General features: G+C 41.4%; 3 protein-coding genes across 9 annotated transcripts in view; 2 read left to right on the plus strand and 1 right to left on the minus strand.

Annotated features, from left to right (window-relative positions):
* relt (RELT TNF receptor) overlaps positions 1-5,509 on the plus strand; it is a 32,646-nt gene extending 27,137 nt beyond the window's left edge. For 4 of the 5 annotated variants that reach the window (XM_064302604.1, XM_064302603.1, XM_064302606.1 and 1 more), the window contains 3 exons: positions 247-418; positions 757-807; positions 3,168-5,509. In XM_064302604.1, coding sequence (XP_064158674.1) covers positions 247-418; positions 757-804 — 220 coding nt within the window. In that variant the 3' untranslated portion in view covers positions 805-807; positions 3,168-5,509. The remainder of the gene's footprint in view (positions 1-246; positions 419-756; positions 808-3,167) is intronic. The other variant, XM_064302607.1, reaches the window with a different exon arrangement.
* A 1,065-nt stretch (positions 5,510-6,574) lies between these two features.
* On the minus strand, positions 6,575-13,535 carry LOC135236321 (P2Y purinoceptor 2-like). 2 transcript variants are annotated; one of them, XM_064302608.1, is made up of 2 exons: positions 13,290-13,535; positions 6,575-10,410 (listed from the first exon to the last, which is right to left on the minus strand). In XM_064302608.1, the coding sequence occupies exon 2, from the start codon at positions 10,392-10,394 to the stop codon at positions 9,396-9,398; it is 999 nt and encodes a 332-aa protein (XP_064158678.1). In that variant the 5' UTR covers positions 10,395-10,410; positions 13,290-13,535; the 3' UTR covers positions 6,575-9,395. The 2 variants fall into 2 exon arrangements, with proteins under 2 accessions (XP_064158678.1, XP_064158679.1); XM_064302609.1 differs by lacking the exon at positions 13,290-13,535 and adding an exon at positions 11,397-11,695.
* A 1,191-nt stretch (positions 13,536-14,726) lies between these two features.
* The window catches only part of LOC135235586 (F-BAR and double SH3 domains protein 2-like), a 74,729-nt gene continuing 74,353 nt past the window's right edge, over positions 14,727-15,102 (plus strand). Inside the window, exon 1 of one of the 2 annotated variants that reach the window (XM_064301181.1) lies at positions 14,727-14,963. In XM_064301181.1, the coding sequence (XP_064157251.1) occupies positions 14,943-14,963 (21 nt within the window). In that variant the 5' untranslated portion in view covers positions 14,727-14,942. The remainder of the gene's footprint in view (positions 14,964-15,102) is intronic. The other variant, XM_064301182.1, reaches the window with a different exon arrangement.

Raw genomic sequence — 15,102 nt, forward strand, 5'->3', positions numbered from 1 at the left:
TTCATTCAGTTGGATCTGTTCTCACAGCACCAGCACTCTCCTTTTCTGTGGTGTTGTATGAAAAATGTTTCCTTCAGGAAAGGGTCATTTTTTCACTGGTTATTTCATGACTGACAGGTGAAGTCACTGGGTTTTTAAATGTTGATGGTGTGGACACATCATCTTGTGTTCGGGGCATGGAATCGGTGCCTTTGATACCTCTGATGGTGGCTCTAAGTGTCAATCATACCTCTGATCGATGGACAGGTTCCAGGTGGCCCAGATTCCAGAGGCGTCCACATCCCTGGAGCTGACCCCGCCAGAGTCCAGCGACACCGACTCGGTGGACACCTCCCACGCGGAGGCGGCGGACGAGCAGTCTCTCCTGGGGATCTCCTCCATCTCCTCCTCCTGCGGGTGGACCAAGAGCAAGCAGGAGGTGAGCGTCACGTCCGCTACGTCCCAGACAAACAATCGCAGCAGGAACTGAGGCGGCCCCAGGCTGTGGGCCTTTCCTGTTCCTCTGACTGGAAACTGTGTGAAGTGTGCATGAGGAAGTTCCTGAGCCTGAGATTTCTCCACTGCTGGTCATGTACGAGTTACATTAATTCTTCATTGACACACAGTGTATAGGCTTGAATATTGTCTCTCAAGCACACACACACACACGCACACAGTAGTGGTATTATTCTTGGTGCTGGCCTAAAGGTAGTTTGAGTGTTAACCTCTGCCACATACTGAAGCAGTTTATGCTGAAAAGCTTTTTAATTATTTCAGGACCGAAAGTTTGTCATAAGGCTTGGAGAAACCAACCTGGTCATCTGAAAGGTAACTGCCATTATGGGAATTCATTGGTGGTGGTTGGTGCTGGTGCTGGGTAGCTTAGTAAATGTAATCAAGGAGCTTAGCTATACAATACTGTAGTTTCTTTTTTTTTTTTTTTAACTAGAATCCTACTTAAAATAGTCTTGAAATATTCATATAAGAATATGTACCTGCCAAAATATTACTGTTGATTAATATTTTAGTATGTGCAAGAGTACATACCTAATTATTATTATTATTATTATTGTTATAAATATACTAATAATTAGTCGCCCTGTTCAACATGGTTTTCTGGCCCCTCCATACATTCAGGAATTACTCTGAATGAGCGGAGCTGTTTTTGTTTTTCTATTTCTTGGGGGACTACCAGGAAGCACCCACTGTGTGTACACTCCGATTAATCAAGGCTTTCCACCAATCTGAAGACTGCTGAGACTCAATGAAATATTAATGACCTCTCACACTGCTTTTATTTGCAGCACTGTATAGTTTTTAAATGGATACATTCAAATAGATACATCTTGGACAAGAATGATATTGGATTATGCAGTGTGGTTGTAGTTTTGTGTACAGCACTGCAGTCGTAGATTTGTGTGCAGCACTGCAGTTGTGGATTTGTGTACAGCACTGCAGTCGTAGATTTGTGTACTGCACTGCAGTTGTAGTTGTGTGTACAGCACTGCCATTGTAGTTTTGTGTACAGCAGTGCAGTTGTAGTTTTGTGTACAGTACTGCAGTTGTAGTTTTGTGTACAGCACTGCAGTTGTAGTTTTGTGTACAGCACTGCAGTTATAGATTTGTGTACAGCACTGCAGTTGTAGATTTGTGTACAGCACTGCAGTTGTAGTTGTGTGTACAGCACTGCAGTCGTAGTTTTGTGTACAGCAGTGCAGTTGTAGTTTTGTGTACAGCACTGCCATTGTAGTTTTGTGTACAGCACTGCAGTTGTAGATTTGTGTACAGCACTGCAGTTGTAGATTTGTGTACAGCACTGCAGTTGTAGTTTTGTGTACAGTACTGTAGTTGTAGATTTGCGTACAGCACTGCAGTCGTGGTTTTGTGTACAGCACAGCTCTAGGCCTCCATTGCAGAGAGCCCCAGATCATGGCTGAAGACTGCTGCACCTTGTGTCTAGTGCAACACATTCTTATGTGTCAGTCAAAAGAGCTGCAGTGTGGTTGCATAAGCAAGGACGAGCCTATTATCTCCTCTCTGCACTCATACACTCCTCTCCTGCTTTCTTTATCTCTCTGTATATCTTCATTCCCTCGCACCAACAGGACAAAGGAACTATGCCAACAAAAGCCTCATACGCACACACACACACACACACAGGTGATAAATATGTCAGGAAAGGGTTGACTTTACTCCCATCCAGGAGTAATTCTGTACAGGAACAGTTCGTTCCTGTACCCCATTGTGTTTTCACAGACCAGAACTTTTGCTCTCAGCACTTCTGTCGTCCTGGAAACCCTTCCAAAATGGAGGCATAATTTAGGGGTTTCATTAAAAATTACACTGGTTCGTTTATCAGGGTGTAATGGGGGAGGGTGGGTGTGTGGCCAATGGGTGCTGACTGAGGAAAATGGCTCCCTTTTTGAGGGATTTCAGTGTCACACCGCACCCATTTTCTCAGAAATTCACCGTTTCCTTTGTTCTTTTTTCCTTCCTTCCTGTTCTTTTTCACTTCCCTTCTGCTTCCCAAGGCCTTGTGTTAGAGGGCATGTTTGCATAAGTACTTCTAAAGAGAACAGTTTCAGTATATTACTCTTTGCATTCAATGGAGCCCATGAAAATAACTCCTCACTGTAATGATAAAAGGCACTACTTCCATTTGAAAGCCTATTTCAAATGCTAGGCTCAGAATCCTAATTTGGCAGTGACCTTTTCTCCTCTGATCACCGCTCCTGGGCAATCTGTTGCAGTTCGGTGCTCTGGCCACAGAAGGTACTTTTCAACCCTGAAACGAGCCCATTTCAGACAGGCACTTATAAGGCAACTGTGTCACACAGACCACAGTCCACTAAAAAAGTGCCTTAATAGGTTTACTCAAAATTAGGAAAATTCTAATTTGCATCTCCTCGTTACCTTCAGACCTGGCGGATGGCAACATGGGGCTTTTATGCGCGAGCACACCCTACAGCTGGCGGTCTTGCCACTTTTTTAGGGTAGTTTAGCACCGTCTAATGAGATATTAATCCCCTGGGTTGGCTTCAGAAGAACCTACTGCCCTGGGGATGTTTCCAGCACAAAATGGTCGCCTGAAAGGGGGTGACTCCGCCTCCTCCCCTGCCAATCACATCTGAGTAATTCGCACCTTTCTGTTTGGCACTCACCGTCCTTTCTCTCTCTCCCCCCCACAGGTCAACAGCTAATCGGGGAAAGAAGGCATGCTGGGAGATGACAGTCTCACTGGGCAGTGTGGGCGAGCGATGCGGGTGAAGAGCGTCCGGAGAGCGGACCCCCAAAAGTCACAGGCCTAGAACCCTGGGGGAGGGGTTCCCCTGGCTGCACCCTGCAGTCTGTTAATTGCATATTTATTACACTATAATTATCATAATAATGAGCAATGAGCTTCTATTTCAGAAGCTGAGACAAGAAAATAAAAAAAGCAATATTACCTGCTTTGTTAGTGCTTCCAAATCACAGTAGTCAGGGCTTTGGCCTGTGGTAGTGAACTCTAAACTACTGTAGGAGAAAAAAGATCACTACAGACAGGAAACCCTGCATGCCAGCCAGCTCTCCCTAGTATTACAGAAACAGATCTGAGACCTTTGTCTTTCAATCATGGTTTTTTTTTTTTTTTAATGAAGTTTTAGCCACTTGACCTTTTTTGAATTCCGATCATGACCAGCAAAGTAGTGGACCTATACACAATGTGGAATGTAATTTAATACTGGTTATAATACAGTTTGTGTTGAGGAAACATTTGTTATACAGGTTTCTTTTCATTTGAACAAACTGAGATCGACCGAGACCTATTAGGATATATCGTCATTTCATTTTCCTTTCTTCACACAGCATAGAATGGCTTTCAGGTGAAAACAGTACTTTTTATTTTCATCATCTCTCTTAAACGCACAAGCTGTACTGTAATTTACTGTACATATGTTCAGAGGGTGTTGAAGACCAGCTCCACTTTTTATTGAAACTGTACTGTATCGGGGGGGGGGGGGAAATACAGGGTGTTTGTGCTTGGCATTAGTTTGCTGTGTCCCAGTGTTTCCAACCAGGTTGTTTTGGGTGCAGGATGATGGCATGCTTTTGCTTGGCCTGGGACTTCCTCTTTCCATGTGTATTCATCTCAGACTTTGATGTCACTTCCTGTCCTGTGGTGCCACAAAGTTGCCAGGCAGTTACTCAACTCAAGCACAGCCATCAAAGCACATGATTGCATATTTGTAAACCTCCCAAAGTTGTGTTGTATTGTAGTCTGCTGACTTGTACAAGAAAAGGCATATCCCAGAAATTCGTAAATAAAAATGTTTATTTTAAAGATCACTTGCGTGGCTTAAATGCAGTGTGCTGTTAAAGCAGCATAACAGTAGTTTATCATACTTTATCCCCCACGCAATATGGCTATAGTATTAACTAGGAATTATTGGTTGATGGCTTGACCCTTTCATGTAAACAAGTCATTAGGGTATTCCTCTGTCTGAGAGAGACTGGGGTCTTTGGGCACAGTGGGTTGTTAAACATTTCTACTGGACAAAAAATTCATTCAGAAGTTCCAAACATTAATGCTACACACATCTTTGAGGTCCCCACGAATGCATCCAGCCATGCATGGGTGTAGTTACGAGTGTACCACAGAGGACTCTGTGGGCAGTTTAATGGCATTATCTTGCTTCTGTCTGACCCATCACAGCCCTCTGTTGCAGTGTTGTTCTTGTGGGTTAGGGTTTATGCATCTGAGCCTACCTCCATTCTAGCTGGCAAAGTGTAGGTTTTGACCCAAGCACAGTACTGTACAGTTTGTGCAGATCTTAATGATAAACTGTCAGCACAGGAATAGCTGTATCTTAGCCCTGCTCGAGGTCGTCACATATGTAGGAAAACCGAGGCTAGCTTTAAAACCAGGAGAGGAAACTTAAGTTACTCTGCTCGGTTGTCAACGCACACGTACAAACTTACCGACACCCAACTGATGTCAGTTCCACTTCGGAGCACTTAAGATCCATCATTTTCTGGTACTTGGAGATATGTTTACTTGATACACTCTTACCTAAAACTGAGTGTGAAAATCACATTGTCATATGATTTACTATTATTATAGTAGTATCTCCAGTAGTTTTGGCTTAACTAGTAATTATATCTGACTGTTTATGTCTCATTCCCAACACTGAAACACTTATTTGTTTTTTTAGTATTTTGTTTCCTTCCTTATTACTTGTAGCAGAAAGGCGTCAGACATTGCCACTTCATTGTGGCATCACTATTTTGTTATGATGGTTTACATTAACATTTTACATAGTGTGTCATTTTTGTATTTTGTATGTTTGCAATTCAGTTATGGAAGATTATCAATTTGATCCTATTTATTGGTTGGACATTCCCATGCGTTTTCTCTCATTTCTTTTAAATGTTATTAATTGAAGTGTTGTGACAAAAATGAACTCAACTCTCCAACCTTATAGGTTCTTATTTATTATATTCCATTTCATTGATATTTGTACTCTTTAAATAAAGGAGCAATTTATTTTAATTTGTCTCGATTTATTTCTTGCACCCTTAAAGGAATTTAGATCTGCCTCTTTTTCGCACTTTTTAATAGATTAGCAAATATACAGGTAGAAGTTTCGTCTGTTCCTTGATACTGAGACAAGCAGACTAGGATTCTGCCCAGAGATATACTGTATTTGACCACGTCACTACAAAAGAGCCCTTTTGTGATGTACCAAACCTGTCCAGCAAACTTCTATGGTCTATCATAGGAATGTCCAGGACAGTGTACATAGACATTCTGTGCACATTCAATATTATTTCGTGACATTAAGTAACGCTGGGCACAGAAAACTGATATAAAACGTGTTCAGTTTTGCATGTGTACAGGCCTGTAGCACCTCCTCTTCGTAATTAAAAGTGGTTCTCCAAATATTGTTCCGAACGTATTTAAAAAGTAAATATACGTAATATATACATTTTGTTGAATAACAATGAATATTTATCCAACAAAAATGTCAGATCCCATACTGACTCCCAGCTCCCCACCGTAAACGTTCACAAGTGCCAGTACTCAAGGGCAAAGTGACCTCATGAAGAAACCTTTTCAAGTCCAGGTGCTACAGCAGATGATCTCGGCAATCAAGACATGACTGCCCTCTAGTGAGATACTTACCACACCACAGCGGTTCGATTGTAGCCAGGTATTGTACTTCGATTTTTATTTTCTACTTTGCCTTCGTGTAATACTTGTTCCAAGCCGTTGTGTCGTTTGTTTGGTGCATTATAACTACTGTGAAGCTAATATCTTGTTCACCTCAACGGCAAGTGCTGTGAAAGCAATCCTTGAAGTTTTCGCAAACCATTAATTAACAGACACAGCTAAAGTGAGTTGAGCTAAAGCTTTCTAACTTAAGAATATAGTGAACTGGCGTCAATGTCAATGCCTGGCGCAAACCATCAACCTGGGCGAGTAACCTACATGGAGATTAGTGACTGAAGGGGTGCGTGCGTGCGAAAGCAGAAAAATGACGGACAATACGAGCTGACGTGGGACGCTCAGAGAAAAACACATAAGGACAACAGGGTCACAGAAGTCGTTTAAAAGTTCAGTTTCGATCGTGTCGATGCCTTGAAGAGAAGGGCTTTATTTATTTCCCCCAGAAGAAATAAATTATTTGAACATTGTTTCTTACACAATTCAGTAGGTGTAGCTTTCCAAATACCAAACAATGCAATAGAAATAGGCATTATATATCCACGACTTAATTTGTAAAGTAGTGTTTGTATTTCAAAGTGTGTGAAGTAAGCCTACGTTATTATATTGTTCACTTTAATATTTCTGTAGTTCAATATTATTTTATGATATAATGTATTCTTATTGTTGACGAGTTCACGACTAACCATAAGAACCAGAATTACCACTGATTTCATTTTAATGAGTTTCTCTGGTATTTGGAAAAATGCAGTAACCACCTCCCTGACTGATTTCAGATTTCAAGTACTGCATTTATGCTTTTAAAGAGGGTGGAAGACATCAGTCGATAAGTAAGCAAGCGAACATAAAAATTGTTTATCACGTTAAAATGCTATAACAAAAATGTAAGAAATAAATTCAAGATGGGTAACTTCCAAAAGTCTAATGTAAAAAAGAATACCCAAAACATTAGAACAAATCACTCACAAAGCATTAAGAATGCCAGCTGATCACATCACAAGCTAACATCCACATACCTACAGTACATTTTAAAGATAAATGTTCTATTACTCATAATACTAATAACATAGCCTTGATATTTTTAAACCAGAGAAAATAAAAACATTCTATATGAAATACCATGTATTATCTATTTCCTTCTGTATTCTGTAAAATGTTATGAAGACATCAACATTGTGTCCTAGTATTTATGACATCTATAGGCTCATTAGACATCCTTAGACCTCTGGGACTCTTTCTAACATTGTGCATATTTATATATTCATTTACAGAGGTGAATATATATACTCCAAATTGAGATTAATTATCTTCCTCGGTAATACAAAAAGCACAATCAACCCCAGGAATTGGTCCGTTTAGGTATTAATGACAGTGATTCCAAGATTTGTGAGAGAAAGAAGCATTGATCACGTGATGATCAAATGTGTATCCAATCATGACTGTGAGAATGAATATCACAGACAACAGAATTGCATTGTTTGAACAATTTCTCATTCCAATTTTTTGCAGTCTAATATTACACATATGAATGGGAGCTTCTGTTGTTCATTTGAGGGGGCTGACAGAAGATGACATTAAGATATTTTCAGTTTAAAGTCAACCTATTTCACCAGTTAAAAGAGCATTCTGTTCCTTTTCACACACAACAGAGAAACTGATATAAATGTCTCACCCACAGATATTTCCATTTAAAAGGGCATTCAACACAAAACAGGCTGCCAGACTCAAAATGTTTTCTGTTGTGAAATGAATATTTGTTTCCCTGAACAATATTTCTGAGCAGATTATTTATTCATGCCATCCTTTTTACTTCCCACATGTAAATTCCAAAAGTGAGGAACCAGTTTGAGCTTGCAGTGGATGAGTTGGCATTGCAGGAACTGGCATGTGTTGAAATGTTTCATTTTCTGTTAGCGATATTTGTACTACTCGTATATAGCCCTATCGATCAAGGGTATGCAACCTTACACACCAGCTCAACCAGCTGAGCGGCCTGCACTCCCTGCCATCCAGGTGAATGGTTCTCGCTTGTACCAACCACAGAGTTTATCCACCCTCGCTACCCAGTGGTGGAACAAACTCCTCCTTCATCTATGAACCACTCGATCATTGCCCATCTTCCGCCATGGTCTGAAGACACATCTCTTCAGACTGTACCTGGAGTAACTATCACTACTCTGCAGGGCACTCCCAATCTAGGATCGTTCTTATCACTTATCACATGATTCCTTCTAATTTGTTCCTGTAGCTCTTCATGCTACACTTGTATCTCCATCCAGCACTTATACTGCACTTGTATTGTTATCTTGATGTTGTAGCACATCATCATTTTTCCTAGTTTGACTTACCATAACTTTATGACCTAGCCTATGCCTACTGTGTTCATGGCTATGGATTACTGTTACATACTGAGTATTGTACCTTATTGGACCTGTGTTTTGTTGTTGTTCCAATGATCTTCGGTATGCACTTGTACATTACTTTGGATAAAAGCATCTGCCAAATAATGTAATGGAATGCCAGCTTTCTGATCAGCCCAGGGGTATCCTGCCCATTGGAACCCATGCTTCCTGGGCAATGCTACGCCAGCCCAGCCGCTCAACACAGACAATGCTGGCATGGTCAGGAATAGATTCTCGACCATGATTTACTGTGGTGGTAAATTTCATCATTTTATATCCCTCTGCAGGCTGGTTGTCTCTCATTCCATCTAAATACAAATGAACACTGACACATTTTATATGGAACAGAGAGCATAGACCACTGACATAACATCTTTTGCCAGGCTCTGACTGCCAGCATTCACCTCCACCAGATACTGGCTGTCTCAATATTCTACTGAAGTCAGCAGTGATCTTGTGTGTTCCTCCCATAGCTTGTGAACTATTAATCATGGTGGCTTTTGAATGCTTGCTAGGATGTTAGTTTGACTTCTCCCCAACTAATTCTACATCATTATCTGATCTCCTCCTAAGTTCATGTCCTTTGTCTTTGTGGACAGTCACAGGCACCCATATGAGAACTCACAAGTTATCACTGTTGATAAAGTACAATTTACAGCACAGTCCTTTCGCCTCTTTGCTGTCTGTAAGTCTGTCATGTTGTAACTTCTTGTTCTTCCTCATTGTAGCACTTGCCATGGTTCCAACACTACGGCAAGCCCTCAGGTCCTTAAGGTGAGGGTCCAGGAGTTCCATCATCTCTCCTCCCATCAAAGCTGGGTGGTGGAAGACGTCACAGTGCTTTTACGAATCTGTTTGGTCTTTCTGGCGACGGTGAGGTTTCTGCGGAAGCCCTGCCCAGACAGGAAGTAGAGGATGGGGTCCAGGCAGCTGTTGGCACTGGCCAGCGGGCGGGTGACCTTGTAGGCCATGCTGGACGCCTCCAGGAGGTCGCAGCTGATCTTTTCATCCAGGTAGCGGAAGCTGTAGTACAGACTGCGCGTCAGGTGGAAGGGCAGGAAGCAGAGCATGAAGGCAGCCAGGACGATGACGATCATCTTCACCGACTTCTGCTTGGAGCGCAGTGAGTTGGCCCCGCCCGCACTGGGCTCCAGAAGCTTCCGCACCATCAGCCCGTAGCACACCATCACCACCATGAAGGGCACACAGAAGAAGAGCACCGAGATGACCGAGCTGTAGACCAGGAAGTCGTCGAAGAGCTCCGCGCTGGTGGTGTCGTAGCACGTCTTCTCCTCGCCAAACTCCCGTGTGCGCGAGAAGTAGAGGATGGGCGCCTGGAAGCCCAGCACCGTCACCCAGACGCCGACGGACACCAGCCGGGCCCAGCGAGCGCTGGCCCACCGCAGTGAGCGCATGGGGTAGCAGACTCCCAGGAAGCGGTGAAGGCTGATGCAGGAGAGGAAGAGGATGCTGCCGTACAGGTTGGCGTAGAACAGGAAGCGGATGAGCTTGCAGAAGGGCTCGCTGAAAGGCCAGTCGTTCTCGTCAGCGTAGTAGTAGATGAGAAAGGGCAGGGTCAGGATGTAGAGGGTGTCGCAGACCGTCAGGTTGAACATGTAAATGGTGCTGGACTTCCAGCGCTTGGTCCTGAAGAGGATGACGTACATGGCCAGGACGTTGAGCACCAGCCCCACCAGAAACACCAGGCCATAGCTGACCGGCAGGAGGATGTACTTGAAGTCCTCTTCGAAGTGGCAGCGATAGGGACTGCTCGCGTTCGCCTCTCTGGTGTTATTCAGGGTGGCCATCTTGAATCTCCTAGCCCTGAGGACACAAAGAAATATATTGTTGTTGTTTTTTTTCAACAGCAAAGAGGTTCTAATTCTTTAAGTCATTAATCAACAAGCAGAGGAAACCTGCTGCACTTTGGTGTCAACCGATGCCATTTCCTCACAAATCGTTGTTGCTGCTTTGATTCTTGACACAGACCATGGGCGGAGACCTTTTAATTATCTCCTCCAGGTGGTTTGCACATGCAGGGACAGAATGTACAGAAATTTTAATTGCACTTCCCATCGGTGCGTGCTTTTATATCAGTGGGAGAATGACGCAGCGTTTCAGCCGTCGATGTGTGGGCTTTGAGGTGGTCATGCTCTGTATAACAGTGCATTTTTCTCTGGTGATCCTAAGGCATTCTGTGTAGAAATTTGAAATCCCTCAGATGAGCAAAACTCCATGAGGTTGTAACTTTCGCTCAATGGACATAATGTTATTACCCTTTGTTCCGTGAGAATCGTCACAGAATCAGAAAGAAATGCACGGCGGGGTCTCCATCTTCAGCTGAGCCTGTCTGCGTAGCTTTTTTTGGAAACTGGTCATTTCCCTGGAAATTATTTTTCCATGAGTTTTTATCGTGGAAACTATAAAAACACAGACCCTCGGAAACCTACGAATGACCCCACGCAGGGGAGTGAAAGTGAGGAAGCATGCTCTCTCTTCATGGAAATGTTTTTTCCAAACCTCAGGCAAGGCTGTGCATTACAGCGAAACGGCTGTTTTGGTCATTTCTGCCGTGCTAACCACCTTTTACAGGAGACTAAAAAGAGGAACACGGCCCCAGGCAAAAGCACACACTGAAAATAAAACCTGAAAAAAGTTATTAGGAAGAAAAACACGTTTGCCTCTGTTCTGCTGATCTCGGATTGGAAACTTTAAAAGCAGAGAACAACCAAGTCCTAATTCAACACTCCCTTTGGGTTTTTGTTTCATATCAGCTTATCAAAGTATTTCTGTAATTTATTGTTACTCACTCTGTATTGTTGGTATGTTAATGCACCATTCCCACATTGAGAGAAACAGTTCTTCCTCAGTAGTGTGCATCCATGCTTCTGTAACACCTAGCTTTTCAACACATAAGCAGTAGGCGTAGTTGCTCTCATTGGCAAGTCACAGCCTGCAAGCAGACTTGAATTCCCTGTCACGCACTTAGACAGCTTTGAGTCAAACGCTGAGGAGGGGACTGAAGATCCCATCTCGTCAAAGCTGAATGAAAAAAGGCTTCTGTGGTGGATCAGAGACGAGACAAGTGTTTGGTTTTAAGTATTTACAGTGTAAGGCAGCTTTCAATGATCAAATCAAATCAAATCAATTTTATTTGATGTTTTTTTTTTTAGTTTTTTTTTTTTTTACAGAGAACTGTAACAAAGACTCTTTACAGAGTTACAGAAGGACAAAAAGAGCAACAACCAGGCCTGAATCCCCAGTAGCAGGAACATGAGCCATTCACTTTGTGTGTGTTTGGTGTTCATCACCCTGGGAGGTGCGGGTTCATTTTCAAATTCATGCTAAATGTTTTCTAAAACAGGGCATATGCATGGCCTGCCTTAGTTGTCTGTCCTTAATTGTGTATAGTAAGAGTTCATTCTTTAGTTCTGCATTTGCACAGGTAAGTTGGAAAATGTTGAAAGTAATGAACAACAGTACATTTTGAAGTAATGAAAAAGTCAAGGGTGTGGAAAGTTATTAGTCAAAGTAATAGAAAAACTGCCAAGGTTTTGGATTGAATAGCCCCTTAGTTTCAAGTTTCAATTAGGTACATTTTATTAATTACTATTGTGAGACAAAGCACCAGCAATACTTCCTTTAGAATTAACTCAATGTTGAAACTGCAGCAAGATACACAGATATTAATTATGCTGTCATTAGTTTTTTTTTTGGTTCATTTCTACACCCTTAAATTACTAGCTTAAACTATTTTAGTACAATTAATCCTTAGAAGCATGTGGTATTATGATATCATTGGCAATCACCAGAACTGTGGCATATTGTATAGATATGACCTCGTTCAGATAATTGGGTTTTTGTGTGACTTGAAGCAGAGGCTGTGGTTTGTGATGTATGAATAATGAAAGTGCTTTCCCAGAAATATGCGAGGAATTCCACTGCTTCTATCACACATCATAAAGCAGTTTGAGTCTGACAAACAGGCTCTTCTAATCTCCTTAACAGGATGTATGACATTCTCTTCTGCTGGGCTGTCCACAACTACTGTCAAAAATAAGAGCAATAACAATAACCATCCTCATTGCCATCCTCATAATATTATATGTGACTGACAGAGCCAAATGGCATGCATCGGAGCTGGGATTTCCAAACTGTTTATTCTCTTTAAACGATTACCATATGGCTGTGGACCCCCTTTATTATTTGTGCAGTACCAACCACAAACTACAATGCAGTGACTATTTATCACATTAGCTCATGGAATCATGTCTAGATCCTGATGTCGCTATATCTCAGACCTCTATCAAACATTTACCTATTTAGAAGCAATACAATGACAATGATCACAAACTTACCAAGGATATGTTAACCAGGCATGATTTATTCAATCTGAAAGTTTAAAATATGTGCTTAATGGAAAATGTACATATATACAATACATTATTAAGAGGGAAAATATTTTTAAACACTCTCTGACTCTTTCTCTGTTCCTTTGGAATCACTGGGATCCCAATTAGAGACCCCCTTCACTGAACACCGCAATGCATTTTTACAGTGCATAATGCAATTTGATCCACAAACCCAAGGGCTATCATCACCCAATACTTACACACAGACCCATGTGCTTACCCCTAGCATTCTTAATGGGCTCTGGAACAAAGCCTGGGCCAATTCCTGCAAAAAAGTCAAGACTGACTTACCTGCAAAGTTGCACAATGAAGACAGAAAAACAAACTGACTGAGTGGAGTCTCTAAAGGAACTTTGACTTGAGAAAGACAGCCATTTTCCTTTCCTTTGGGTTTCTGAGTTTGGTGAGAAGTGAAACTCTTTGTTTAATGTCTTACTGGCTGCGTAAACAGTCAAGCATTAATGATTACATCTCTGGCCACTTTGCCATCAGTGACTGAATTAACTCTGACTTCCAATGACCCACCTGGTTGAATGAATGAGCAACTTCAGGTTATGGGGGTGAGAGGAGGGATCACATTTTCATGCTGCCACTGACATCACTCACAAATGAGTTCATGACAAAACATAATGTAATCCATGTGTGTGTGTATAATATATGGTGAATTTCAGAATTTGAGGGTTTCAAGAAAGGATTGTTATGGCTTCATAGAGCTTTCGGGCCGATTGCATATACAGTAATTTATGCAGAATGTATTGCCACAAACTCCTAAAGTCTTTTAATAATGTGTATGGAGAATGATATTGGACCCTGGAAGAACTTGTAAAACCAGACACCCAACAATTTTGTGCTATTAAAATAGAGAATTTGGGTATCTTCTTTTGCATTTTTACACAGTTCATGAATAAAATTAGAAATTGCCTGTATATATTGCTGGTTGGGCAGATGTTGTTCTAACAAAAATAACAAGAACAAGAAAAAAGAAAAATAGTGTCTGAAAAAATAGTAATTTGCCCTCTGACAGTTACTTTCAGTTGCAGCATATGAAATAGTTATGTACTCTTAATTAACCGTTTTTTTCAGTATTATGGAACAGAAAAGGGACTATTATTTAACATTTTAATAAACCATAACAACTACAAAAACAACAATAACAATAACATTGATATTATTTTTATAATTGTCATATTATTATTATTATTATTATTATTATTATTATTATTATTATTATTATTATTATTATCCCATGATATTATAATCATTATCGTTAACTTCATCGTGACTATTATCACTGGTAATATCACTTTTATAAATCGTCTGTGCTGGTGTCTTCTCGTTTGAAACAGGAAAGGAAATTGTTCCACAATGAGGAAAAAAACATGCCCCGCAGGACAATAAGGGTGGAAAATCTATATCTCTGGGATTGACTGTCTTGCTGCTGTGTTGCTTGGTTGTGATCGATTGTCTCCATATCGGCTGCAGTTCCTTGTTGCTGTGCAAGTCTGGAGACGCAGCAGTGAACAAAAATGTTTATGAAAAAGGGGGAAGGTGTTCCACCTTTCACCACAGGGCGGCGCCTTACACCTGTGTTGCAAGCGTCGTTTTCTGCTGTCCTCAACAAAATTCCCTTGAATTTTCCTAAGCATTTCCTCGGGGTGTCGCCATTGAGCTGGTTTTCAACCGGAAACCCCGCTGAATTTCCATTGCAATTTCGCCTATTATTTTGTCTTTGCTTGGCTCAGCTCTGCAGTATTCAGTAGGAGTCCGAGTGTGGAGTTGGTTTATCATGGCCGCCTGACCGAGTCCAAATCACATCGTACTCTTTTTCCTCTTTCCCTCTGGCTTTTTCTCAATTGAGGGATCGCGAAACTCTAAAACCCTGCAGATTCTTTCATATTTAATTTTACTTCTTAAAGGATTTACCATTCATGTCAATGCTCAAATATGCAGCCTCCACCAAGAAAGGTAAGTTTTTTTTTCTTTCCCCCTTTATCGCCCCAGTTAGTCGAAATTACACCAATCACTATAATGTAGACTGTTTTATTTTGGAGAGCAAAAGATTACCATGTGTCTTATTTGATGATCCCCATGCAGCGTTGGGATG

Source organism: Anguilla rostrata, chromosome 12 (genome assembly GCF_018555375.3).
Source record: "Anguilla rostrata isolate EN2019 chromosome 12, ASM1855537v3, whole genome shotgun sequence".
Classification (NCBI taxonomy): Eukaryota; Metazoa; Chordata; class Actinopteri; order Anguilliformes; family Anguillidae; genus Anguilla; species Anguilla rostrata.